General features: G+C 45.1%; 2 protein-coding genes across 2 annotated transcripts; one reads left to right on the top strand and one right to left on the bottom strand.

The window, feature by feature from the left end:
- Positions 1 to 1,006: 1,006 nt before the first annotated feature.
- Positions 1,007 to 25,191, bottom strand: LOC134288147 (kelch domain-containing protein 4). Its single transcript, XM_062851954.1, has 3 exons — positions 24,962 to 25,191; positions 13,252 to 14,482; positions 1,007 to 1,232 (listed from the first exon to the last, which is right to left on the bottom strand). Exons 1-3 carry the CDS (start codon positions 25,073 to 25,075, stop codon positions 1,048 to 1,050), a joined length of 1,530 nt encoding a protein of 509 aa, XP_062707938.1. The 5' UTR covers positions 25,076 to 25,191; the 3' UTR covers positions 1,007 to 1,047.
- LOC134288146 (uncharacterized) lies at positions 23,748 to 24,267 on the top strand. Its single transcript, XM_062851953.1, has 2 exons — positions 23,748 to 23,893; positions 23,956 to 24,267. The coding sequence occupies exons 1-2, from the start codon at positions 23,872 to 23,874 to the stop codon at positions 24,246 to 24,248; spliced, it is 315 nt and encodes a 104-aa protein (XP_062707937.1). The 5' UTR covers positions 23,748 to 23,871; the 3' UTR covers positions 24,249 to 24,267.
- Positions 25,192 to 26,950: the final 1,759 nt, after the last annotated feature.

Below are 26,950 nucleotides of genomic sequence, written 5' to 3' on the forward strand. Positions count from 1 at the left end.
AAAACTGATTTACATAGTAGATATATCATTTTTGTCCTTTTTGCACCATAACTATGAATACCAAGTACTTCGGAGCTAATTTATTCGACTGATTAAGAGATATTAGACAAAGTGTATCTCGCTGATTTTCTTATCCATTTGTTGAATACACACTCATTCTAGAGTCACTTGTTCGGCTGTTCTATTTTCGGTAAAAGTTCGGATTACCGAAGTTCAGTACAGTTTTACCGAAGTTCTGCTATTTTTTACCGAACGTTCGGTAAACATTACCGATGATTCAGTAGTTTACCGAACGTTCGGTAATTTTTTGACGAACTTCGGTAATATGTTGCTGAAAATTCGGTAATCTGAACTTTTACCGAAAATTGAACAGCTGAATACGGTACTTTATTTTAAGTGTGTATGGAAGCTCTTATTTTTAAACATTCCATACAAGATTCTAGGAGGTGTCTGGCATTTCTGGTAGTTAAGTCCATGGTCTGATGCTATTTTGGAAACCAATCCACTAGATGCCAAATCCACAATATTTTCTAGAACTTTTTATCCATCACACAAAATAAATATGTTAAATACGAATAATACAACAATAATTTTAATAAGTGTAAGAAGGGTTCTGTTCACCATAGGTGGATTAAATCGGGTTTTTAAAATTAGTTCCACCCTAGTGTCCCGTGTCGTCTTTATTTACAAATGTAAATTGTAATTCGCAATTGCGAAATATCTCGTTCATATTGTTCTCCGGATATATAACAAGGGAACGTTCATAAATTATGTTCATCATTTAGAGGAGGGGGGCGAAATCTAGAAAAGTGTGACAGTACGTGTATATGGTATAGGGAAATAGCGTGACAGAAAGGGGGGGGGGTGAAGGAGTCTAGAAATCCCGAAAATCGATGGACGTAATAAATGAACCTTCCCCAATGATTACTTTAATTTTGGGAATGAATTGTTTTTTTTTTTGTTATTTATACTCAAGATAGGCTGTGATATTTTTAATAATCCTCTATTTTTCTTAGGTTGTCTTGTGATTCACAAATTATTTTAATTTCATTCGGTATCCATTTCGGAGCTATCATCATCATCATCAGATTCATCATCATCGTCGTCGTCATCGTCAGACTCATCATCGTCATCTTCATCTGAGGACCCTTCCTCGCTATCCGATCCTAACCATTCATTACCGGTGAGACTGTTGGCAATAATGGTCTTCCATTGATCCATTTTATGTAAATCTGTTGAATATTTGATACGTGAAAAATATTTTAGACGTGGCAGTTTGTTTTGTGTGTTCGCAACTTTTAATTGGGAAGAAAAATGTCTGAGAACCTTATGTTGATTACTTTTGAAAAAAAAAAATAATGACCGTAATCAACATTTATCGATTTGACGGGGTTTTTAAGTGCACTGCCCATAACTGCATATTAGTAACTTTTGCTTTTTTGCCAGGATTGAGTGCTCATCTTGACGTGTGGTAGTGATGGTGAATGGTATTGATCCATCAACTAAGCCGTTCTATTTCGGGGACTTTGAGTAAAAGATTTAGTATTCGTATTATTATTCTTCCTTTTGAAGCTTCAAGGCTAGGGTTACTAGCCTAGGGACTAGCCTAAGGAAGATTGGTTTTTCCTAGAGTTTACAGTGATACATGATTGAAGCATTCTATAAAAGGTCCTACGGCTTTGACAAAACAAAACTTGATAATAAGGCCAAATTCAGGGTGGCTCATATTGCCCCGTATGGTCATAATGCCCCTACTACCCCTACAATCTCTTCATGTGGCCCAGTTTGCCGAAATTTTCTAAAATAAATAAAAGTGTTGCTTTGCGATTTCCGCAAAGAGTTGAAGCTTTGGTCAAGTTCTGTGTAATCATTTTCATTCAATAAAAATTCTTTAACTATTGCAAACGCTTTAGAATTTTTGGCTGAATTGTTGAAATTCAGCAGCTTGTTTTACCTTTACATCTGAGTTTCTTATTTTGAAAACTTCTATGATGAAATCAACATGATTTTTGAAATCTTACAAATATTTAAACTGTCTTTGAGAAAAAAATAATTAAAAAAAATAATTAGTTTTCCAAACATTGAATTCTGAAAACATGATATTAGAGAAGTGTTTCACGATTTTGTCTTGCACACAGTAAAGTGAAAGTTGCCCAACATAAAAAAAACTTTGTTAAAAACTTTGGTGCGCCACGACATTTTTGGAAATGTCAAAGGGCGCCGCGATAGCAAAAAGTTTGGGAACCTCTGCACAGGCATTAATGCAAAGTAGTCATTTTCATCCAAAATGTCCAGACTCATTGGCATTGACAACGTGTCCTCTTATTAATCATGCGTTAGGGTTGCGAATTGGGAGTCGTGAGTTCGATTCCCACCGGAGTACCTACGTAGATTTCTTTTCATAATTCAAATCTTAATTTGTTCAACGAGCACACATGTTTCTGTTGTGCACATGGATGTCAAAACATTTTCAACATTAGGGGTACTCACTAAACAGATTAAATTGCTGCGTAAGCCATGATTTTCTGCTTATTTGAAATGTTTCATGATTTTGCGAATGAAATAATCAAAGATTGCCTTGGTGATCGCGACTTTTATCAGTTTAAGGTGAATATATAACGAAGCCACACCTCGAATTTTCAAGAGCACAAATCTGAGGAACTGAAAGACGGATTGCGCTGAAAAGTTGATCGATTGGTTTTTTTTTTTTTCTTTATTAAAGTGGCTTTTCGCCCGAGGCGAGTTCGCCACTATGCTGTTGATATTTTAACATTTTTCTTCAAAACTTGTTTCCAATACAATAATTCTTCGCTGGGTTTCGAGCCATTATCCGTGTGAATCGTTGTCCTTCCGTACGAGTTAGAGGAGTTCGGGCTCCTTTCAGATCGCACTGTACAGGCCCGCTTCCCTAAGGAAAGTTAGAAGGACCGTTTCGCTGTCCCGTTCATTCTGTAGAGCTGTTCTGATACTGGTGACTCCATATTGTTGTCTCAAGTGTTCGTAGGATGGGCAGTTACAGATAAAGTGTTCCACAGAATTGTGAACTCTGCAGATGTCACACTGCTTTCGGAAGCCGCTACCGCCGCCTTCAAAATTGTGCGAGACTCGGGTGTGACCGGTTCTAACTCTTGAGAGTATGCGTTGGTCCCGCCTGGTCCTTCCAGCTATCGGTGTGGTTTTTTACTTTCCGCGTGAAGCTTTCTCTATCATGGTGCCATTCGATGGACCATGCTTCTTTCGCCTTCCGTTTCAGCCACAGCTTTACGTCCGCAGCAGGGGTGCTCCGTGTAAATAAGCGGCCGTTACGGCCCACATCGGCTAACCGGTCTGCTTCTTCATTACCTGGAATCCCTTTATGACCTGGAATCCACATGAAGGTTATGGGCTCACCTTTGGAGACCAGTTTCTGTGTAGCCTGGATCCAAGGATGGGCGTTACAAGTTCCTTGAAAACCTGATACTGCGCTGGCCGAGTCCGTTACAATCAACAGCGGAGCCTCGCAAGGTCGAGATGCAGCTAGAAAGATTGCCGCTGCTTCCGCTGAAAACACAGAGCAGATTTCGGGGATACTGCGAGCTTCTTGGTAGGAGGATGAGCAGATTCTGAGTCCCACCTTCGTACTGTTGGGTTCAAGTTTCTTTGACCCATCTGTGTACCGGATTTCAGTGAAAGGATATTCGGCTCTTATTCGTTCTCTAAAGTGCGCCTGGACTATTTCTGGAAGACATTCCCGGTTGAAGTTGTTCTTTATGTATGCATCTATACGAGGTTCTTTTGCTTGCCAGCTTAGAACCCCATTTCGTTGGCGCTTGCACACCGGAGGGAGTACGATGTTGGCTACGGAGTTAAGTATTCGGTTTGCTTGGTTGGAAATGAAAGCTGCTGGCCCTCGACTTCTCTTTGCGTTCGAGGAAGCTGACGGTTTTCGTACTAATTGCAATGGCCGCCTTGTACTTGAATGGAAGTGCTCCAGCTTCGGCACATGCTGACGTGGCAGGAGTAGAAGGGAGTAAGCCGGAAATTGCGCGAATAGTATTATTGTAAACAGGCCCCAGTTTGAGAACCATCTCTTCAGAGGCGCGACAGGTTATTTCCGCTCCATAAAATAGCCGGCTTCCAATTACTGCATCAGCCACCCGCAGTTGAACTTTCCTGTCACTTCTGGTCCGCTTGTTCGTAATACTCTTCATCAAGTTTATCCGGCTTTTACAATTTTCTTTCACTAAGTCGAAGTGCTGTTTAAAGTTTAGGTGTCGGTCGAAGGTCACGCCTAGAACCTTTACTGATTTCTTCGTAGGGATGGCTTTTCCATCAATCATGATTGGCTTTCGAAGTACTGGATGGTTTCCTGAACAGACATGTGTCCTGATGCATTTTTCAGCGGAAAGTTCAAACCCGATCGTTTTAGTCCAACGCGCAACGGCATTCACTGCTGTTTGGAGTTTTCTCCTTATGGCAGCAGGATGTTTACCGATCACCACGAGCAGGATGTCGTCTGCATATACGTAGATGTGTACCCCTTTTGGTAGTATTTTGAAGACGCTGTTCATGCTTATAAGGAAGAGTGTTACGGCGATCACTGATCCTTGAGGGACACCCGTTTCCTCATCCATTGGTTTGGACTGATAGTTGCCTATGATGACTCTAAAACTTCGATCAGAAAGGAAGTTTTTGATAAAATTCAACATGTTACCAGTGATTCCCCATGATACAAGTTGTTTAAGGATCTCTGGCGCCCATGCTCGATTGTAAGCCTTCGCAAGATCAAGTGAAGCCATCTCGATATGGTCACCTGCTTCCAAGGCATCATTTAAGACCTGTCCCAATGCGGCAAAGTAGGTTCCGGTCCCGAAACCTGCTCGGAAGGCATGCTGTCGAGGATCTAGATACCGGCTGTTATCGAGATGTTCCATTAGCCTTCGGTTTACCAAACGCTCCATAATTTTCGCCAAGCAGCTGGTTAGAGCTATGGGCCGATAGTGCTCTACATCATGCGCTGATTTGGTGTTTTTTGGTATGGGAATAACAAATGATGTTTTCCAGCTAGATGGAAGGGTTCCTGCTGTCCATTCTTTGTTTAAACCTTTTAAAAGGGCAACCTTTCCTTCAAAAGGGTTATGCTTCAAAATGGGATAGCTGATTTCATCTGGGCCCGCCGATTGACCTTTTGCTTTACTGAGAGCAAAATTCAATTCATTCATGGAGAAAGGCAGATTAAACGCCTGTCCTCTGTCTGGTGGGACTACAAAAAGGTTTATTTCAGCTTTGGGATTGGGTGCTTTATTCGAAAGCTATTGGGATAGTTTTGGTGCGACGACAGACTCCAGAAGTATTCCGCCAAAGCATCGGCGATAGCGGCTGGCTCCCTAGTTGTACGTCCGTCAATCTTCAGACCGATGCCTCGGGTACGCCTTTTGCCTTGGATGGCATTAACCCGATTCCAAAGTTCGGCTGATGTCTGCGAATCGTTGATTCCATCGAGAAAATTTGACCATGATTCTTCTTTGGATTCCCTGATCAATTGGCGACAGGCGTTGTGAGCTTCTCGGTAAGCTGTCATAGCATTTAACTTTTCTGGATGGTCGAAAGGTAGCCGCCTTGCTGCTCGCAATGTTTTTCTCCGTTTTTTCACCGCTTGCTTTATTATTTCCGACCACCAGGGAAGAGCGCGACGACCTGGGGTGGAACTCGTTCTGGGGATAGATTCGATGGCAGCCTCGTAGATTTGAGTAGATAGTGCTTCGATCGATATAGAATGCGGATCTATTGCATTCGCTACTGTCGCTTGAAAGACTGGCCAATCAGCTTGGTTGTATTGCCAACGAGGTCTTCGAGAAGTTTCTGGTATTGCGTTATTTGTGTAGATCCAAATCGGCAGGTGGTCGCTACCGGATAGGTCAGTATCGATTTTCCACATGAGACGATTTGCGATACTGGCAGATGCTACAGAAATGTCTATAGCAGTTTCCTGTTGTCCTCGAATGAATGTCGGAGAGCCGTCATTGAGGACGTAGAGGTTTTTCTCACTGGCAAAATCTAGGATAGTTCGTCCTCTGATGTTGCTGACACGGTTTCCCCATGCTTCATGATGTCCGTTGCCATCCCCTAGTAGTATCATTGGACCTTCTATTTGACCAATCGCATCCAATAGACGATTTTTCAGATCTGTTATTTTGCCATTTGGAATGTATAGCGATACAATCGTTACCGCAAAAGGCCAAGTAATCCTGACAGCTATCATCGGCAAATCGCAGTTGATCGCAATGGGCTCATATGGCAACTCGGTCAAAACCCCAATGGAAACGGAGTGATATATGTTTTGCCCACATTTGGATATCCAAGTGTACTTTTTTCCCAGGGTTTTATTCATCGCCGTGGGATATGCTCGGTGGGTTTCTTGCAGGGCGATAACAAGAGGCGCATGATCGTTGGTCAATCTTTCGAGTTCCGGTAGGTTATTGAAGAAACCGTTCATATTCCACTGTAGACACAGCGGTGTGCTTCGGTGGTGAAAGTTAGTAGTGTTTGCAGGAAGCGAGATATTGGAGCGGTTACTAGTAGCCATTGATGACAGGAAAACGGGGCAGGAATACATGTACCGCTGTCCGTATTGCAGTAGAAAAGCGCCGGCCAGCGCCGTCAGGTTGTAACGATGATTCAACGGAGAAAACATTACGGTCGATGCGGTAGGGCTTTCCACCCAGGTTGGATTGCCTGGAGTGTCCAACGATGACTTCTTCTTCAGTGTTGCGTTTCTGTGTTCTTATTGGCTTCATTCCCACGTCGTCCTTTTTAGGGGTATAGGATAGAAATCCCTTGTCCGTCCCTCTTCCGACTTCCTCCCGGTGCCGAGGGTAGTCCACCAGTTCCGGTGTGGGAATAACGTCCGCACTGGAGGGGCCAAGGCTGCCAGGAGATATCGTCGGGCTCTTCACGTTGTCGTTTTTGGTTTTTTCTTCATCCTTCGAATGCCGAAGTCGGCTCGACCGTTCCGGTGAGTCCATAGCTTCCGGTCTGTCGACGCTCCGGCTCTCCGAGGCACTAGTATCTTCATCTGATGCTCTATCTGAATGCCGAAGTCGACCCAATGATTCCGGTTGGGGTATAGCTCCCGGTACACTGGCGCTCCGGCTGTCCAGGTAGAGGCACAGATACTGTTGATGGTCTCGGCAAAGCGAGTCCATGTTGTCGGTGTGAGTCCATGTTGTCGGTTGTCGTGTTCGTTGTGGTGTTGGCGAGAGAAACGCATATTTGGGTTCCGGTAGAGTAATGCGAGGTGGTGGATTGGTAGTAGCAGCAAGAAAAAGATGAAAGCAAGATTATCGTTTAGGGATGGCACCAGTACCCTCCGTAACGCTTTTATGTTTTACTCTTTTCTGGTCTTGTAGGTTGGCAGGTTCAATGCGGTTCAGTGATCTTTTGTTTGGCACTTTTGTTGGAGTAGAAAATGATCGAGGGTGTTTAGAAGCGAGTTGATTCGTTGCAGATCTTGTTGGGCGTGGAGTATCCTTCATATTACTACGGTTTGGACTTTCATCCGGAGAGGCAGAGTCGGAATCAGAGAGAAGTTCGACTGGAAGTTCGTATGAAGTTTGCTGGCTTGTTGAGGTTGACGGAGAGTTGTTTTGTGTTGCGATATGGGCTGGTGGACTTGATTCTGGAGCGACTACGACTGGAGCGGCGGCATAATCGAGGTAGTTGATGCCATGTGGGAGCCAGCAGGCATGACCATGGTCAGAAAAGCGGAAAGTTGACTGGTCAGGGTTTCGATTTGTTTTGCTTGATTAGCTACAATCGCTTTCAATTCCTCAATTTCGGTTTTTTCCGAGTGTGACGGAGCGTTACGCTCAGCCAAAGCAGCACGGAGCTCGGCAATTTCGCTGTCTTTCTTTGAGACTATGGCAGTTAAATTGTCTATTTTCACATTAAGCTGCACTAATTCATCCCTGTTGGCGCTTTGTACGGTATTGGCGTAGGATTTAGTTCCAAGATCCTGCTCGACCAATCTACGGGCCGCTGGGTATGATAACCCTTGATCTACCTTGACACGTTGGATGGTGCTTTCGAGCTTGTAGTGCGGACAAGAACGACTTGACACAGCATGGTCGTTTGTTTGGCATTGTTTGCAAAAGTTTTCGTTGGAGCAGGTTTTGTCCTCGGGGATGGGATGATCTCCGGAACATTTCCCACATATAGCCGATTTGCTCTGACAGCGTTGTTTTGTGTGTCCGAAACACCAACAATTAAAACATTGAATCGGACTAGGATAATATGGTCTAGTCCGACAGCGAATGTACCCGAAATCAATGTGATTTGGCCGATTCGTTCCACGACAGGTGAGGATTATCGAGGGCGTATTCTCTCTTTCGCTTCCCACACGGCGTGTTATTCTCCGTACACCTTTTACTCCTTGCTCCTGAAGTTCCTCTAACAACTCGGTTTCAGCTAGATCGACCACATCACGACAGGAAACTACGCATCGCGTAGAGTTGAGCGTTGGGTGTTCCGTAACTTGGACCGGAGTGCCATCGATCAATTGCCGCATAGTTAATAAGCGATTAAATTGCCTAAGGCTCCTCACCTTCAAAGCATAGGTGGCCCGATTGGCTTCTGGAAAGGCACCCTCTATGCGCCCACCAGCGAATTGTTGCACCGATTTCCGTATGATAAAAGGTACATTTGGTAATGGACAGTCAACTCCGGAGATTCTCAACAAATGAAGTATCTTCATCTGATGCTCTATCTGAATGCCGAAGTCGACCCAATGATTCCGGTTGGGGTATAGCTCCCGGTACACTGGCGCTCCGGCTGTCCAGGTAGAGGCACAGATACTGTTGATGGTCTCGGCAAAGCGAGTCCATGTTGTCGGTGTGAGTCCATGTTGTCGGTTGTCGTGTTCGTTGTGGTGTTGGCGAGAGAAATGCATATTTGGGTTCCGGTAGAGTAATGCGAGGTGGTGGATTGGTAGTAGCAGCAAGAAAAAGATGAAAGCAAGATTATCGTTTAGGGATGGCACCAGTACCCTCCGTAACGCTTTTATGTTTTACTCTTTTCTGGTCTTGTAGGTTGGCAGGTTCAATGCGGTTCAGTGATCTTTTGTTTGGCACTTTTGTTGGAGTAGAAAATGATCGAGGGTGTTTAGAAGCGAGTTGATTCGTTGCAGATCTTGTTGGGCGTGGAGTATCCTTCATATTACTACGGTTTGGACTTTCATCCGGAGAGGCAGAGTCGGAATCAGAGAGAAGTTCGACTGGAAGTTCGTATGAAGTTTGCTGGCTTGTTGAGGTTGACGGAGAGTTGTTTTGTGTTGCGATATGGGCTGGTGGACTTGATTCTGGAGCGACTACGACTGGAGCGGCGGCATAATCGAGGTAGTTGATGCCATGTGGGAGCCAGCAGGCATGACCATGGTCAGAAAAGCGGAAAGTTGACTGGTCAGGGTTTCGATTTGTTTTGCTTGATTAGCTACAATCGCTTTCAATTCCTCAATTTCGGTTTTTTCCGAGTGTGACGGAGCGTTACGCTCAGCCAAAGCAGCACGGAGCTCGGCAATTTCGCTGTCTTTCTTTGAGACTATGGCAGTTAAATTGTCTATTTTCACATTAAGCTGCACTAATTCATCCCTGTTGGCGCTTTGTACGGTATTGGCGTAGGATTTAGTTCCAAGATCCTGCTCGACCAATCTACGGGCCGCTGGGTATGATAACCCTTGATCTACCTTGACACGTTGGATGGTGCTTTCGAGCTTGTAGTGCGGACAAGAACGACTTGACACAGCATGGTCGTTTGTTTGGCATTGTTTGCAAAAGTTTTCGTTGGAGCAGGTTTTGTCCTCGGGGATGGGATGATCTCCGGAACATTTCCCACATATAGCCGATTTGCTCTGACAGCGTTGTTTTGTGTGTCCGAAACACCAACAATTAAAACATTGAATCGGACTAGGATAATATGGTCTAGTCCGACAGCGAATGTACCCGAAATCAATGTGATTTGGCCGATTCGTTCCACGACAGGTGAGGATTATCGAGGGCGTATTCTCTCTTTCGCTTCCCACACGGCGTGTTATTCTCCGTACACCTTTTACTCCTTGCTCCTGAAGTTCCTCTAACAACTCGGTTTCAGCTAGATCGACCACATCACGACAGGAAACTACGCATCGCGTAGAGTTGAGCGTTGGGTGTTCCGTAACTTGGACCGGAGTGCCATCGATCAATTGCCGCATAGTTAATAAGCGATTAAATTGCCTAAGGCTCCTCACCTTCAAAGCATAGGTGGCCCGATTGGCTTCTGGAAAGGCACCCTCTATGCGCCCACCAGCGAATTGTTGCACCGATTTCCGTATGATAAAAGGTACATTTGGTAATGGACAGTCAACTCCGGAGATTCTCAACAAATGAAGTTCGCCGTAGTTTTGTTCTGTATCCATGTAGTGGGGAAGTGTAGCTCCTGTGTACGATCCATCGATTTGTGTCGGATTTAAACCATCTGGTGGACCATCTCCCCATGACGTGGGAGTTGGTCCCCATGAGCTAGCCGCCATGGCGGCCCCCCCCCCCCCCCTTTTGAGGAGTATTACCACCACCAGTCGCTTGTAGGTGTTTTGGAACGAGAAAACAGGAAAATTTTGAACACTTTCAGAGTTGCGATGTGATTGTTTGGGAACCGCTATCCAAGATAGTATTTCACCACCAACTGATCTCACTTTTTCCTTCCGAGAGAAAATATCACGGTTCACTTATTTCATCTCCGTTCTTCACTTGCTTCTCACACGCGACAGCATTCAAGTTCACAGATCGATTTTTTTTTGCTCTCTTGTGCTCTCTCTTCTCTTCTTCGTGGTACCGAAGGTAGGCGAGTTTCCAAGCCTTCAGTCACCCACCGACACTAGTAGACACAGTACACACTAACCCGACGTCTCCACTAGACAGAAATGTCTTGCCATTTTGCTGGACAGATGTGTCATGACAGAAATGTTCTCTCGCTGTTTGCATGGAAAGCAGCGGTGTTGATCATTTCTGTTACGTTTTCTCTTTCTGGCAGCAAAATGGCAAGACATATCTGTCTAGTGGAGACGTTGGGTAACCCCACGTCTCCACTAGACATAAATGTCTTGCCATTTTGCTGCCAGAAAGAGAAAACGTAACAGAAGTGATCAACACCGCTGCTTTCCATGCAAACAGCGAGAGAACATTTCTGTCATGACACATCTGTCCAGCAAAATGGCAAGACATTTCTGTCTAGTGGAGACGTCGGGTAATGGTCAACGTAGTCTGATATCACGCAATGTTCGTCGATCGAGTCTCAAAACGAGCAACACAAAGGTCGGTAGAGTTCAGGGGAGTTCGGTATGAGGCGTTTGCCCTTCTGCAACCTCCTTTTTCATTCGAAAGCGCTTTAGCGCAGTAATGAGTTCTAGCGTAGAGCTCACAACCCCCTCTCCCTAAGCGAAGCGGGATGAGGGGGGCTTTCACAAGATTAAAAACGCGGTTTTCACGATAAAGTTCGGCGTAACAAAAACACACACGAAATACTGCGACCGTAGACCAGCTACGGTAACCCCAGGCAGTAGACGATGCACTTAACAAACGTGAAACGAATTAAAATGATCGACTATCGATAGTTTAAAAGTAACTCGCACGATTGGAGAAAACACGTCCTTACGTAGCGAATACTAGACAAAGTCTGATCGATTGGTGACCCGCTGGTACAAATAAACTCTCGGTTCTTCAGATTTGTGCTTTTGAAAATTCGAGGTGTGGCTTCGTTGTATATTCACCTTAATCAGTTTATGCTGTTAAGTGAATCCCCCTATTGTAAAACGATACAAGTCTACTATATATCACAGTTCGACACCCAGACTTCGAGACTATCCAATATAAAATTGGCTGAGTTATGAGCGAAAAGTGACTCAAATAGGAACCCCTGCCCACTGGCCTAACCAGGGCAGGGGGAGGTAGGGGTAGGCGGGGCATTATGAACACCCGGGGCAGAATGGACACCCTCAATATTTTGAAATATGCGAACTTTTTTGAACTTTTAATGAATGGAGAATAGAGTCCATTTGTCTAAAACGTAGTTTCAGGAAATAAAAATTCAAAATTAAAATTATACTTGATTTTACACGAAAAAGTTGCGTCCTCCGTTTTTTGTGCATGGAAATTATAATTTTCACACCATCTAAAATAAGATTTAGTGATTAATTTATTGCAGGTCGATTAAAACCTAATATTTCTAGAACACATGCAAGTAGTTTTGCTGTATCTACATGCTTAACATGTTTATATTTTCTTCTTTATTATATCAAAAATCAAGTTTGGAAATATCTTCTGCTGCCGGGGCAAAATGGACACTCACCTTTTTGAAAGAAGCGGCAAGGGAAAAATATAACCTAAATCACAAACCAACTAAATTCTTCGATTTCAGTATATTTTCGGTTAAATGTTCACTATAGTAGACATATGGTGAAACAAATTGGTCAAAAAACGACAGAAGTGGAAAATAGTTGTTCTAGGCACAGCTGTACATGCCGATAAAAACGAAGCTTTATCCAAAACAGCCTGAATTTAGATTATCTGAACAAAGTTCGGCTTATTATTCATCCATAATAGTTGTTTTGTAATGAAATGACTTTATAGGTATAAATAATGTACGAAATTTGTAAAAGTCTCATGGTGTTCATATTGCCCCATGGGGGTGTCCATAATGCCCCGTATGCTTGAAGACAGTCATGAAAAACTAACATTTTTCATAACATTTTTTGAAGTGGATAAATCATTTTTCTTCGTGAGCATTCTTATGCAATAGATGCTAAATAGACTTTAAAAGGATACATGTATCAAAAAACTAAACTTTTTTGACATCTTGCCAGGTAAAGTTGGCAAAAACCTTAGGGTGTCCATATTGCCCCGCCTACCCCTACTTTTGTCGATCAACGAGTGTTATAGAATATATGGGAGCCACACTGTCCCAGCCCAAATGTTTGTTCGAGATTATTATAAAGAGGGTCCAGTCGATCAATATCACTACAGTAATCAAGATGACCCCGCTGGTTTACGGTACCTTACCTATACTGCCGTGAATCGCATATCAGTCCCATCTTTGCTGGATTTCCTATGCAAATGGGACAGATATGCGATTCACGGCAGTATAGTTTTCTCAGCTCCGAGGAATGTAGATAGCACAAATATAGTTTTCCTCGAACCCTTAAATTAGACCCACACGTAAGGAGCATTTATTTATTCAGATACGTACCTATAGAATAAAAGTCGCTCAGTGTATACTGTCGACTTCCACTCTCGTAGAGGCCACCATAGATGTACAGATTTCCTTTGCAGACAACGATTCCCGAATTCATGCGTGGCGAAGGTCCTCCCAGATCAACGGTGTCCGTTTCCATCTTGGAACTGGAACTGCCCTGCGCTGGACCACCCACAGACATGGTGAAAATACCGTCGTCATGTACAACTTTTTTCTCATCAGCCGGTTTAGCTTCGGTCATTTCGGCATCCGGTTGTTTTGGGGATTTTTTCTTCGCCGCCATTTCTAGCTTTCTCCAACTATGCGATGCCGGATCCAGCGAATGTAGCTCATTGCTAAACATACCGCGAACATCCTCTTCGTCTTCTTCCGTGTCCATCACGCCGCCAAATGTGTACACTTTCCCATTAGCGGCAATGACGGCACTCATTCCGCTTCTCGGAGGAGGACGTTTTCCCCCTGGTTTCACGCTGGCCCACTTGAAAGCCTTCATTTCATTCTTATCCGATGTCAGGGAGAACATGTCCGCATGAGTTACGCCGCGATCAATTTCTTTCTTAACGTTGGATTTGGAGTAGCCACCCCAGACGAGGATTTTGCCCTCGGGATTAGCAATCATGCAACAACCAGAGCGGGGAGCAGGCGGAGTTCCTGATGGTTCTACCTTTGTCCAGGTATAGCTCTCCAGAGAGAAAAAGTGTACATCGTTGAAATATCGGTACGAGGTGTTGTTATCGTGGAAACCACCAAAAACGAACAACTTCTTTTTGGTCACCACCATGCGGTGGCCACTTCGGGCACTGGGTCCGTTTGCTGCGTTGATTTTTTCCCACTGTTTTTTGGCGATTCGGTAAACCCACAGATCCTTGTAATGGTAAAATTGAAGCTGCGAAGGTGACGCAAACTCACCGCCAAAAAGCCAAATCTGGCCACCATCCGTGCTAACGGACACCATCTGATGGCCACTCCGGGGAGCGGGACAAATCGACGATTTGAGCACTTTCCAATCATTTTTTGCCACATTGTAACAATAGTAATCTCCATACACGAACGTTTTCTGTCCATTGAAAAATTCTCCACCATTGATGAAAATTTCTTCTTTGTCCGGGTGTGAGCATATGGCAAAATTTACTCTGGCCGTAGGTGGGGCACACAGAGCCTCCGTTAGGTCAGATGATTTCGTTTCCTTTGTTTCATACTTGGCCACAATTGACTCGATGTCGTCCTGCAGGAAATTGAAATTGTCATTGATTTTTTTGTTCATTAATGATTAACAAGTCTTTTGGTTTCAATTACTTCTAAGCGGATACAGCCCTTCATCGCATGACAGTCTCATGTTGTTTTTCAAAACATCTACCTTTTAATTCCAACTATATTCTTGAAAATGTGTTCGATTCATGCATTGACCAATCCAAATTCCTGTGTGGTAGTGGTTTGTGTTCAGATTTCCCGTGTTAATCTATCTGTAAGAACTTTGTAAACATCTTTTGTTCTCACGTATATGGATAGGCTTGCATTAGGTTTCGTGGGCAACTCAATATTGAACTGTGAAATAAGGCGGGTAAGATATCATATTTGTTTTAAATGCCCTAGTGATAAACAACATGGGACTAATGTGCGAATGGGGGCAGATAAGGGAGTTAGCAGTAAAGGGGCTGTTCATAAACCACGTAGACCAAAATTTGGCCATCTCAGACCCCCCCTCCCCCCTCGTAGACTTTTGTCCATACAAAAATTTTGAAATTTGTATGGAGCGTAGACTTTGGTCAGACCCCCCTACCCCCTTCCCACCCAAAAAGTCTACGTGGTTTATGAACAGCCCCAAAGAGGTGCAAGTGACAAACACCTACACTACCCGTCATAAGTACGGACTCACAAAAAGTATTGCAACAATATTGCATCACTCTGACTCACCTCGATATCTCTAAAACCAGATCACCTACAAAAATGCCGTCTTCAGAAAAGTTGTTGCTTTTAGGCTTCTGAATAACTTTGCTGAAGACAGCATCTTTGTAAGTTCTTAGGTTTTGGAGATACCGAGGTGAGTCAGGCTGATGCAATATTGTTGCAATACTTTTTGTGAGTCCGTACTTATGACGGGTAGTGTATATTCGACGAAATGCGGCTCAACGTTTTCCACCAAATTTTTATCTCATGCAAAATGTATGGAGTTTGAAATTCAACCCAATTATTTCTGATTATTATTATAATTTGTCTAATCAATGTTAGAATAATCTTTAAAATGTTCTGAAAGCTTGAAGTCTGAAGATGTTTTTGATAAGGTCAACTCAAATTTGAAAAAAGATCCCCTTTGTATCCCAAACTGGGCTCCTCATAGAACAACGTTCACATTCCCAGGAGCCAACGGTTGTGCTAATTTTCCTCGAACGCCGATTCCACGAATGGGACTTTTCCCCGAATGGCCCATTTACCCGAATTGCATATTATGCACTCTGATGCACCCTTGTTTATTTTATAGGCAGTTGTTTTAAGTTTCATTATTCCCCAGACCTTTTGCAAAAACAGCTGATTGAAGAATGACAATATTGATCCTTCTTTATAAAGGCGCTCGTTCTTTCTATAACTACTGTCCATAATGACTTTCTAGCTTAAGATTAGATAACTCTAAGAACAACCTAATTCCTAAAATCATTAACATTTGTGGTAAAGGATCATTTCGAACAAGAATGTGATGTATATTCTTTTCGGGGAAACGGGTCATTCGGGGAAAAGTAGCACAATCCCATAAAATGACCTGCGGGGTGCAGCATATATGCTATATAGCTATCCCATGTTAAATGATTCCCATCACAGCTAGTCGCGTACGGTAATTTTTACCGAAACCTTAAGTGCTGAGCATTCGGTAACTGGTTTTTACCGGAATTCTGTAAAAAAATACCACATTTCGGTAAAATGTTATCGTTTAAGGACAGACTTGTAAGAATCCCAAAATGGCCGCCACAATGGCCGACTTTGGGACCACTCACGATTTCAAGGGCACAAATCTCTTCATAAACAAAACCAACGCACCTTATCTTTTTTATTTTAAGCTTATTACAAGTGAGCAAGAACATAATAATGAATTTCATTGTTGTTTGAAGCTTGCTTCTTGAGATTTATGCGTCTGAAGTTCTGATGCACTGCTGAAGCGAGATTTCAAGACGTTTGTCTTTAATCCTGTGTACTAACAACCATAACGAAGTTCTTGCAAAAGTTGCTGACTTCACCGTTTTTTTTCTTCTGTAAAACAAACTTAACGGTTGAGTTGAGATTTCGGTAAAACATTACCAAGGTAGGTGATTATTTCTAAGTGTGATAGAACATGGCGCACACGGCAGTGATTTAATTGAAAAAAAAAAACATAAATTATTGTAAAAAAATGTCAAAATTTCTGCAAAATTATTACGCCCCTGATAAAAAAAGGTCATAAAAATACAACATAATGTATTGCTAGAATAGGTCAACATAAATGGTAGCTACCATTAATTCAAATGTATCAAACGATAGAGCAACACACCCTATGGTTTTTGCACCAGAACATTTATTGTAAATGCCACTTTTACAATAGAAAATATGGGTTGTTATGCATCCTAAAAATAGATAAATCCATTTTTTTTGGAATTCAAGTCGCCTTCCATTCATTTTATGGTGTTTTTATTATTGAAATATCTAGCGCCATTGGTTTTACTGTGCACGTTTTATAGTTCCTATACTGCCCCTATTCGCATAACAGTCCCATGTTTGCTGGGTTTCCTATTCACATGGGACTGTTGTGCGAATGGGGGCAGTATACACGGAGAAAAAAGACTATAGTTTGAAACAACAAACATGTTTGTTGAACAGTGATCTAATAAAATAGTAGATTGAAACTGTAAATCCGTTGTTTCGAATCTGTAGTATTGGTTTGAAATAACCACACATGATAGTTGTTTCTACTAATCAACACGATAATGAAAACAACTGAAATTTTGGTTATTTTCAACTAACGTGGTAGTTGTTTTCTACCAAGCCATTAGTTGATTTTACCAAACATTAGTTTGTTCACTTTGGGCAAGGTCTTTTTTTTTTTTTTTCCTTCTAAACCATAGGGGGATAATCTGCTCAACAGACACCCTAACAGAAGGTTAGGGTAGTGTAGGTCTGACAGGCCGTCTTCTACAACAAAAGTAAAATCCAGGACTACTCTCTCCTCGTACCCACTAAACCATTCCTATGGTCGCCAAACCCTACGTCTCTCCGGAACCACCAAGAAGGTATTGCTTCAGAGAGGGGCTAGTGCACATCGCACCCACAAGGTTAGCTGCGTAGCCTGCAGCAACGAACATCGATGACTCGCTTTGGAGAGTCCATCACGGTAGCATGCTGGCGCTTAGCCAGTTTCCCGAGTGGTCCTCGCCACTCCCTTTGTCCTCGGAAGGCGGGCAGGGTCAACCCCGCCCGCGCCCTACTGCTGAGCGGACATCAAGAACTGATGCCCACGTGCAACCCGATCTGACCTGCCCGCAAAGGAAGGGTATAACTACCCTTCAGGCCCTATCAGATGCACCCGTAGGTTGCAGACAGCAGGATCTCACCTACTCCGACCCTTGCCGGGGACCCCTTTCCAACCGCGGGCTCGGATCCAACCCAGTAGACCGACGCCACGACAGCACCGCTACCGGGACTTCCTCTCCGCGGCCACTTAATCGTTGTAAGGGTCGATCTCGACCGCAGGGCACCGGTATGACCTACGAAGCCGACTCCGAACCCCTGGACCACCTCTTGTACTGCATCTGGACTAGCCATTCTCTGAGTCCACGCGCCACCTCCTCTGTAGCTCCCAGACGATGTGGGTAATAGCCGTTGAAACGGCGTTCCAGCCAAACTCATCCCTACACATCCTCTGGACCAAGTTGTCCGGAGTTGTGTCCTCCCCGCATGTGGCAAGCATGCGGTCACGCATTGTGCGAAAACGCGGGCACACGAACAAAACGTGTTCCGCCGTTTCCTCTAAACCATTGCACACTGGGCATTCGGGAGAATCCGCATGCCCGAAACGGTGTAGATACTGTCGGAAGCAACCATGACCTGTAAGGACCTGTGTCAGGTGGAATGTGACTTCCCCATGGCGCCTATTAATCCAACTATCTACCCTCGGTATCAACCTATAGGTCCACCTTCCTTTGGTGGAACTGTCCCACGCGCGCTGCCATTTGACCATAGAGGCCATCCTGACAGTCCTGCGTATGCCTCTTGTGCCGCGCATTTCGAAGCACTCCATGTCCTCACTGATAAGAATGCTGATAGGCACCATACCAGTAATGACGCAGAGAGCGTCGTGTGACACGGTACGGTACGCGCTCGCAACCCTCAGGCACATAAGCCTGTAAGTACTTTCCAGCTTCCGTCGGTAGCATTTAGTACTTAGCGCGGTGCCCCACGCCGGGCCGCCATACCTAAGTATGGATGTAGCAACACTAGCCAGAAGCTTGCGCTTACTGGCGTACACCGCAGAGCTATTGGACATTATCCGGGACAGTGCCGCAATAGCTGTGGAGGCTCTTTTACAGGCATAATCGACGTGGCTACCGAAGGTAAGCTTATCGTCGATCATCACGCCCAAGTGTTTGACGGAGCGCTTTGACAGGATAGTACAGTCTCCTACACTGATCTCCGTCTGCTGCTCCGACTTCAGGTTGTTAACAACCGTCACCTCTGTCTTGTGGTGAGCCAGCTCCAGTTTCCTGGACCGCATCCACGCCTCCACAACTTTGATCGAGTGGTTGGTAGTCAACTTTACCTCCTCGATCGTTTCACCGTAGACTTCGAGCGTAATGTCGTCGGCAAATCCGACAATCACCACTCCCACTGGATACTCTAACCTCAACACCTCGTCGTACATGACATTCCATAACACCGGACCCAGGATGGAACCTTGCGGGACTCCTGAGGTTATGTGAAAGCACTTCCGACCCACCTCCGTGTCGTAGACTAGTACACGATTCTGAAAGTAACTTCCGAGAATCTTGTACAGGTACTCCGGTATCCCCAGACGCAAGAGCGCATCGGCAATAGCAGACCAGCTGGCGCTATTAAACGCATTCCGTACATCCAGAGTCACTACCGCGCAAAAGCGAATTCCCCTCCTCTTAGGCTCGAGTGCTTTCTCGGCGGTTTTTGTAACCGACAAGATAGCGTCTACGGTGGACCTCCCCTTCCGGAAGCCATACTGGTTGCTCGAAAGACCATTTACGCCCTCAGTGAACCTCAACATTCTATTGAGGATGATCTTTTCGAGCACCTTCCCCGCCGTGTCAATCAAGCATATTGGTCTATATGCCGACGGGTCTCCGGGTGGTTTCCCCGCCTTTGGCAATAGTACCAGGCTCTGCCTCTTCCAAGCTTCTGGGAAAACTCCCTCGTCCAGGCATTTCTGCATAGCAGACCTGAACATCTCGGGAGCCTCTGCAATAGCTACTTTTAAGGCCAGGTTCGGAACTCCGTCCGGACCTGGGGCCTTACCTACGCTAAGGGACTTAGCTATCCCCGCAAGTTCCACATCGGTGACCCTCTCCTCATCGCCAGCCCCAGTCCCCGGCTGTCCTACGAAAGGAGGCCAAGGACTAGGATCATGACGCGGAAAAAGTCTTCCAATGATCCCCTCCAACATCTCTGGAGATTGCTCTGTAGGAGCCATCACACCTCTCGTCTTGGCCATAACGATCCTGTAGGCGTCACCCCACGGGTTCGTATTGGCACTCTGACAGAGACCCTCAAAGCAGGCCTTTTTGCTTGCTCTTATCTCGGTCTTAAGCGCGGCTTTTGCAGCGGCGAACACCACCCGCCGTTCGTTTCGCTCTTCCTCTGATCGTGCTCGCTGCATCCGCCGCCTAGCCCGTAGGCAGGCGCGGCGCAGGTCCGCAATCGCGTCGGTCCACCAGTAAGCCGGTGGCCTCCCATTTCTAGGGTGGACTCTCCTAGGCATGGTCGCATCACACGCACGTGAGAGCACCGCTACCAGCTCGTCGCCGTCTAAACCGATTAAGTTTCGCTCACGGCGGAGCGCCTCCCTAAATACCCCTTCGTCGAAGTATGATGTCTTCCACCTGCGAGGGCTTGGCCTTGGCCTAGCCGCCTCTTCTTCTATCCGCTGTCTGCTGTTATTGTAGTCGATACTGTAGCGAACCGCCAGGTGGTCGCTGTGAGTGTAGCCATCATCTACTCTCCAGTTCGAACTACTTGTTAGGCCAGGACTACAAAAGGTCACGTCAATAATTGACTCCGCTCCGTTTCGACTAAAGGTACTCTTGGTACCGACATTAGCCAAGTCGACATCTAAGATGGCCAGTGTTTCTAGCAGGATCTGACCCCGCTGGTTCGTGAAACGGCTTCCCCATTCCACGGCCCAGGCATTAAAGTCGCCCGCTATTACCACCGGCCTTCGCCCTGTTAGCACGGTCGTTAAGCGGTCCAGCATTTGCGTGAACTGCTCGATCGGCCACCGCGGAGGCGCATAACAGCTACAGAAGAAGACCCCGTTTACTTTGGCGACCACGAAGCCCTCATAGGTAGTAGACACCAACTCTTGAACGGGGTATTTACCCGTCGTCCATATCGCCGCCATTTTTCTGGTCCCATCCGCGACCCAGTTGCCGTTGCCGGCGGGTACTCGGTGTGGGTCCGATATGATGGCGATATCCGTCTCCCACTCAGAAACTGCCTGACAAAGCAGTTGCTGAGCCACATCACAGTGGTTCAGGTTCAGCTGCGTTACCTGCACTGTGATTTGTTGTTCACTGCGGCTTTCTTGAAGGCCGGGCACCTTGGACCGCCCATCGGATGTCTGTTGTTCGAGGATTTCCCGGTACAGATCATGCAGATGGGCGGACTCGTGCAGCTTTGGGCCTTATGACCTTCAGCGCCGCATCGCCTGCACAGTTTGCGCCTGTCGGGGCCTTTGCAGTCCCACGACTTGTGTCCTGGTTCCAGACACCTGAAGCAAACCTCTGGTGGCTCGTGGAATGTCAGGTGACATACACACCAACCCACCTTTATGCTCCCTACTTTAACGGACTTTTTGACGTCCGCCACAGGTAGCTGAACCAAGGCTATCTGTGTCCCTGCTGGCCCTTTCCGTAGCTTAACGGCTGCGGCGGCCACCTGCACATCGCACTGTTGCCGCAGTGCCGTGACGAGCTCTTCCACTTCGGTGATCTCATCGATGTCTTTGACCTTCAGAGTCGCCTCATGTGTCAGAGCCCTCACCTGCACACCCTCACCAAGGACCTCTTCTGCCAGCCTCTTATAGGCGGCGCCCTTGTGCTCCTTCTGGCGCTTCAGCTCCAGGATCATCTCGCCCGTACGAGTACGTCTAATACTGCGTACGTCGGCTCCAAGACCCTAAAGCTTGGCGTCGCTTCGCATCATCTTCAAGACGTCCGAGTACTTGGACTGTTCCGTCTTGATGACGATAGCGTCGCCTTTCTCGCGCTTGGCACCTGCCCTCCTACGCCTTGGCTTGGCGTCCTGCGCTACTACCTGCGGATTCGCCTTCTTCTTCCTCTTCCGCTCTACCTTCGTCCAAGGGGGGTCCACCCCTTGGATCGCCCTACTCTGTGGCTGTTGAGGGCCCACTAGCGGTCGCAACCCCTTGTTCCCATCGTTCCGGGACGGGCCAGCCTTTTCAGGCCCACCCTTCCCAGCTTTCCGGGAACCCTGGCTGGGGTCCGACCTTCCGGCATTATTACCGACTTTCGGGGTAATGATTCGCCTGGCCTTGCGGGCACCGCCAGACAGCTCCTCGCCTGACGGTTGCCTCGCCCGCTTCTGCGATTGCTTGCCCCGTTTGTCGCGAGCAGTCGCTTCCGCCTTATTCGGACTTCCTGCGAAGGAGAAGGCCTCCGTTTGGGTAAACTTCGGCACTTTCTCATTTGCAGGCTCCGCTGCTGCAGCAGTCAGCAACGCGAGTGCCGCGTGCTCCTGCTTGGCATTGTCGATCGACGCCCTAAGTCGAAGCAAGGCCGTTTTCAGGTCCTTGCTTATATTCGACTTAGTGGACGCAAAGTCGATGATTTTGCCAAGCTGCTGCTCAGCCACCTCTATTGCGGACCGTCCTTTGGATCCTCGGTTGACGGCCCTCAACAACCACGCTCCGTCCATAACCTCCACCGGCTGGCTTGCCGGGAAGTGGACTGGAGCACCCACGCTTGAGCTGCGTACGCAACTCCCAGCGCCTATCTCCTCACTTCTCCTTGTCGGAGATCTCATCAACCCGCTTCTTGCGAAGGGGTTGATCCCACCACTACTACCTGCTACACTTGATTTCTGTATTGGTTTGTTACTCATATTTTATTCCCACGAGTCGCACGAGAAAGAATGTCCACCACGCCAGAGCTCTGCATTAACGCGGTAAGGGACAGCTTACTGTGGGGGGTGCCCAGGTGCCCCACAGGCTCCGTTAAAGATCGAGCATCTATTTCACCCCCTCGATCACTCATTCCTCGGCACGGGTCGCTTGACACCTTGAATTGGGGTTAGTAGTCCTATTCTTAGCCGGCAACTACGCGGCTGACTCGCAAGCGGGGGGGTGCGTCAGGCCCCAGGACATCCGTCCCTGCTGCCCCTCTGTCCCTGCTGCCCCTGGGCAAGGTCTGTAGAAAACAAAGTGAAATATTAGTTGAACTCAACCGGCATAACGGTTTGAGTTGAACTAATATTTTGGTTGTAGAAATAATAACTAAAATATCGGTTTGACTCAAATTTAACTTTCAGTTTGTTGAATTTCTCAGTCTCTCACCACTTCTCTACACGCAGAAAAATGGCGCTTGTTTAAAACAATAAAACGCATGGTTGATTTTCAAACTGAGAATTTACTTATTCCAAAGTTATATTTAATTGTTTTCATTTAGAGTTTATCGATAAAAACAACCGATTACCATCATTTCATATAATGTCAAAAATTTCATTTGTTTCAACAAAATAAAAACCATAAACATGGTCCGAAAGCACTCACACACCTATATAATGCTTACCCCAACATCGCCACAACGAAGAAGGTGCAGCAAATCCATCACGCCAACTTCCAAGTGCAGCTTTGGTCGTGATGGATAACGCGCTGGTACTCACGACAGCATCCACAAAAAGTTGATCGGCTTCGCCTTTTTTGTCTTTTTTTTAGTCGTTCTCCTCTCCATCCGCTCACCGACGGTCTAAAAATAGATTTCCGAGCTGCCGCAGGAGCTGCCGTCACCAACACAATCACATTCCGGCTTTGTTAGTCACAAAAGTGCAGCCGTTTAAAACAATCTGTTATTTTATGTTGAAACTACCAAATCTGTGTTTGTTCTAACAAACTGTGAAAAATTTCGTCAAATGAAAACATTTGTATTATCAAACAATGCAACAGTTCAGTTTAAACTAGAAATCAATTTGTCGCTATAGTAAACTGAAAAATCGGTTGATTTGAACTAGAATTCAATTATGTTTACAATTTATTTTTCTGCGTGTACTGATGTAAACAGACAAATGTCTTTCTTTGCTTGCATCGGCAAAACCAGCCGCCATTACTTCTTCTTGTAATTCGTAAAAAATAGTGCATTTTTTATATTTATTTGAATATTACTAAGTGCCAACGCTATGTGGACGTTCTTCATCACAGGTAAATATCATTATTTTAATAATCGTGTTAAATTTGCAAAAGTATTTCAAATTGCATAACAGGACGGTGTGCATTTTCGGGGAGTAGACCAAAGCGCATGCTCAGGATCGTTCATCATCTTCGACTACCGCCAGCTCTTCCGACGACAACAACAGTGAGTGCATCAAAGACATTTACTCCGCCTCGGCAGAACACCACCTGGTTCGATTCTTCGGTATCAATTGCATTGAGCACCATTAGGATATGGATTATCCCTTCCGGACGATATTTCTACAAGGCAATTATGGAAGACAGCTTGAAGCCAGCCCCGATACAGCTGGGTGGATTAGTAAAAGTGATCGCCAATGAACAATGAGCATTCCTAGTGCGATGGACGGGAAGAAGAATGAAGTGTAAAGGTAAAGTATTCCACAAATAAAAACAAGAATATATAAAATGTGACAACATGTCAAACATTGTTTAGCATTTTTATTCCAAATAAGCGTAAAAAGAATAGAAATATAAGGGAACCAGTGAGCAAAGCGAAAACAACAAATTGGGCAGTAAATTCAACCAACCATACCCGTTCAAAAGTGAACTGTATATCGTTAGTTGGTTTGAAACAACTAATTTTGGCAGTGATTTTCAGAGCTGTCACGAGGAACAACAAACATTTTTGTTACTTCAAACGGATTTTTGTAGAAATTACTCGTAAATAGAAAAACGCATCAACCAATATTTTAGTTTGCTTCAACTAACCAGGGTAGTAAAATCAAACTAATTTGTCGTTTGTGCAAAAATCAACCTGGAAATCCGGTTGAATTGAACCAAAATTTATTTGTATTTACAAATCTTTTTTCTCCGTGATATGACTAGAATAAAAATACTTACACCATATGGTTCATTGTTCAACAATACAATTTATCATAATGCGAGAGTAGTTTATGGTTATTTTAATTGAAAATTGGCGAGGTTTACTAAATTATTGTGGAATTACGGGAATTACTGCATAACTCAAATTTCTGTGATTGGGTCACCCTATTGCCCCAAGTGTTGAACCCATCCGGTGTCCAAGGCAGAAACACTTACCTCCCCCAGTTTGGCGATCAGCTTCTTCTGCTTGGCGGCCAGCTTTTTATCCGTTTTCATTGCAGTTTTCTCCGCTCCCTTCCCTTTTTTCTTATTTTTATCCTTTTTACCCATTTTACTTTGCAACGATAGAATTTACAGCACAATATTTAACAATCTGTTGGTATTGCACGTTTGTAGATTAGTATTTCTGGTACACAGATGTAAACAAAAGCATGTGTTAGCGGCCGGCGGGCACTGTCTGTCACTCCACTCTGTCCGTCCCCGCGTCAAACACAATGGCTGCGTCCTTTTATTTACAGAAACGAGGGGAGTAATTATGCGAAACAAGGCAAAATGATTGCATGCATTTAGGCGTTTAGGTGAAACGTTTAAACCAGAGGTTTGAACTGGGCTGTGAAAATAATGATTTTCTTTCTACACCGAGAGAGATCATCCAAATTGATAAATCGGTGCATTCTATGCAACGGCAGTAATTTCCGGTTGTCAAATTTTCATCAAAATCAGATAAAAATTGAAAAAATAGAGCTAAATGAACATCAAAATTTGAGTGCGCAGGTAAATGATGAATAAGATCGTGTTCGTGGCAATGGCACAAATCTCCCAAATGAAGGAGAACGTGCCTCTGTAGCCGATCTACTTATGCTACAGTATTCTAGAACTGATCTTACATTAGCAACATATAATGTATTTATTGTGTATGCATCCTGAAAGTTGTAGCCATCGTAATGGGCGACTTCACCATTTTGACTGCCACCTACAAAGTTCTATTCCAGCCCATCTTTCTTTGTCTGTCATCTAAAACGAATAAGTTCGAGGGAAATTTATCGTCGATGGCCGGTCTAAGCAACGCTGGGCGGTGTGCACAACTGTATAAGAGTTTCATGGGGAACTATCCAATTCATTCGGATCTCGTCAGGAACTATCATATTTATCTTCTTCAACATCACTTTGGTAGGTACAATGCGACGTGCCAGGCTTTTTTCCCTCATCTGTAGAGCCTTTTAACCACTGCGTCCATTATTTAGGAATATTGTGGTATGACCCATATTTAATTTGGTGCTAGTCAAGTATCCTGTCACAATTGAGCTGTGATGGACAATGGTTGATGTAACACCTGATCCCAACTAGGCACAACTCGTTTTATAAAGTTTATTACCCTGTTGGGATTACTTCTCCAAATTTCCAAGGGCTCTAGAAACCCTTTACCAAATATCGCCAATCTGTGATTGTACAGCACTCCACAGTTGCAGAGTAAATGCTCGGCAGTTTCGTTTTCCGTTTGACAGAAACGACACTCGGAGGATTGGATTTTTCCAATCTTACTTAGATGATATTTACTCGGGCAGTGGCCAGTCATCAGACCAGTAATTACCCTGAGATCTCTTTTGTTTAGATTCAGTATGGACCTGGCTTTTTCGTGCCGGGCTTAGTGGAACCTCGTAGCCGTGCGGTTAGGGTAATCAAGCTTCTAATCGCAACATGCTGTGGGGTGAGGGTTCGATTCCCGCTCCGGACAATGAAACTTTTCGTAAGAATAGTTTCTTCTCCGTATCTGATGCATGCTCCTCCGTGTGCTCCTTGTCTAGCCTCTGGCTCCGTGTCCGTGTCGTTTTTTAACAGCCAGTTTGCAGCCAGTGTACCATTTTCATGAAATACGGGCAATTTGTGTGCTTTTGCCTAGAAGGCGAAGCAGCAAAGGTCGGACTGATGGTGAATGCGCCAAAAACAAAGTACATGCCATGCTGGTATTCGGCGGAACCGAACACGACAGGATTGATCTATAGACGGGTATACCTTCGTCGAGGTAGTGGAGGAACTTGTCTACCTTGGCTCTTTACTGACGGTTGTTGGGGCACTCTGCAAATACTGTGTTCGCAAAAAAAAACCTGATGGTAGGGGGTTGTGGGGCAGGTTGGCCACCCTAAGCTTAGGCGTCTTGGGAGCATATACTTTCATTAGAATATGGCTATTTAACACTCATCCCCT

This window comes from Aedes albopictus, chromosome 2 (assembly GCF_035046485.1).
Source record: "Aedes albopictus strain Foshan chromosome 2, AalbF5, whole genome shotgun sequence".
Classification (NCBI taxonomy): Eukaryota; Metazoa; Arthropoda; class Insecta; order Diptera; family Culicidae; genus Aedes; species Aedes albopictus.

Excerpts from the sequence above, each read along its gene's own strand:
- LOC134288146 (XM_062851953.1), top strand. The coding sequence starts at position 23,872 with ATGTGGACGTTCTTCATCACAG. Across the intron at positions 23,894-23,955 it reads GTGGACGTTCTTCATCACAG|GACGGTGTGCATTTTCGGGG; the intron begins GTAAATATCATT and ends ATTGCATAACAG.
- LOC134288147 (XM_062851954.1), bottom strand. The coding sequence starts at position 25,075 with ATGGGTAAAAAGGATAAAAATAAGAAAAAAGGGAAGGGAGCGGAGAAA. Across the intron at positions 14,483-24,961 it reads TGATCGCCAAACTGGGGGAG|GACGACATCGAGTCAATTGT; the intron begins GTAAGTGTTTCT and ends AATTTCCTGCAG. Across the intron at positions 1,233-13,251 it reads GAGCGACTTTTATTCTATAG|ATTTACATAAAATGGATCAA; the intron begins GTACGTATCTGA and ends AATATTCAACAG.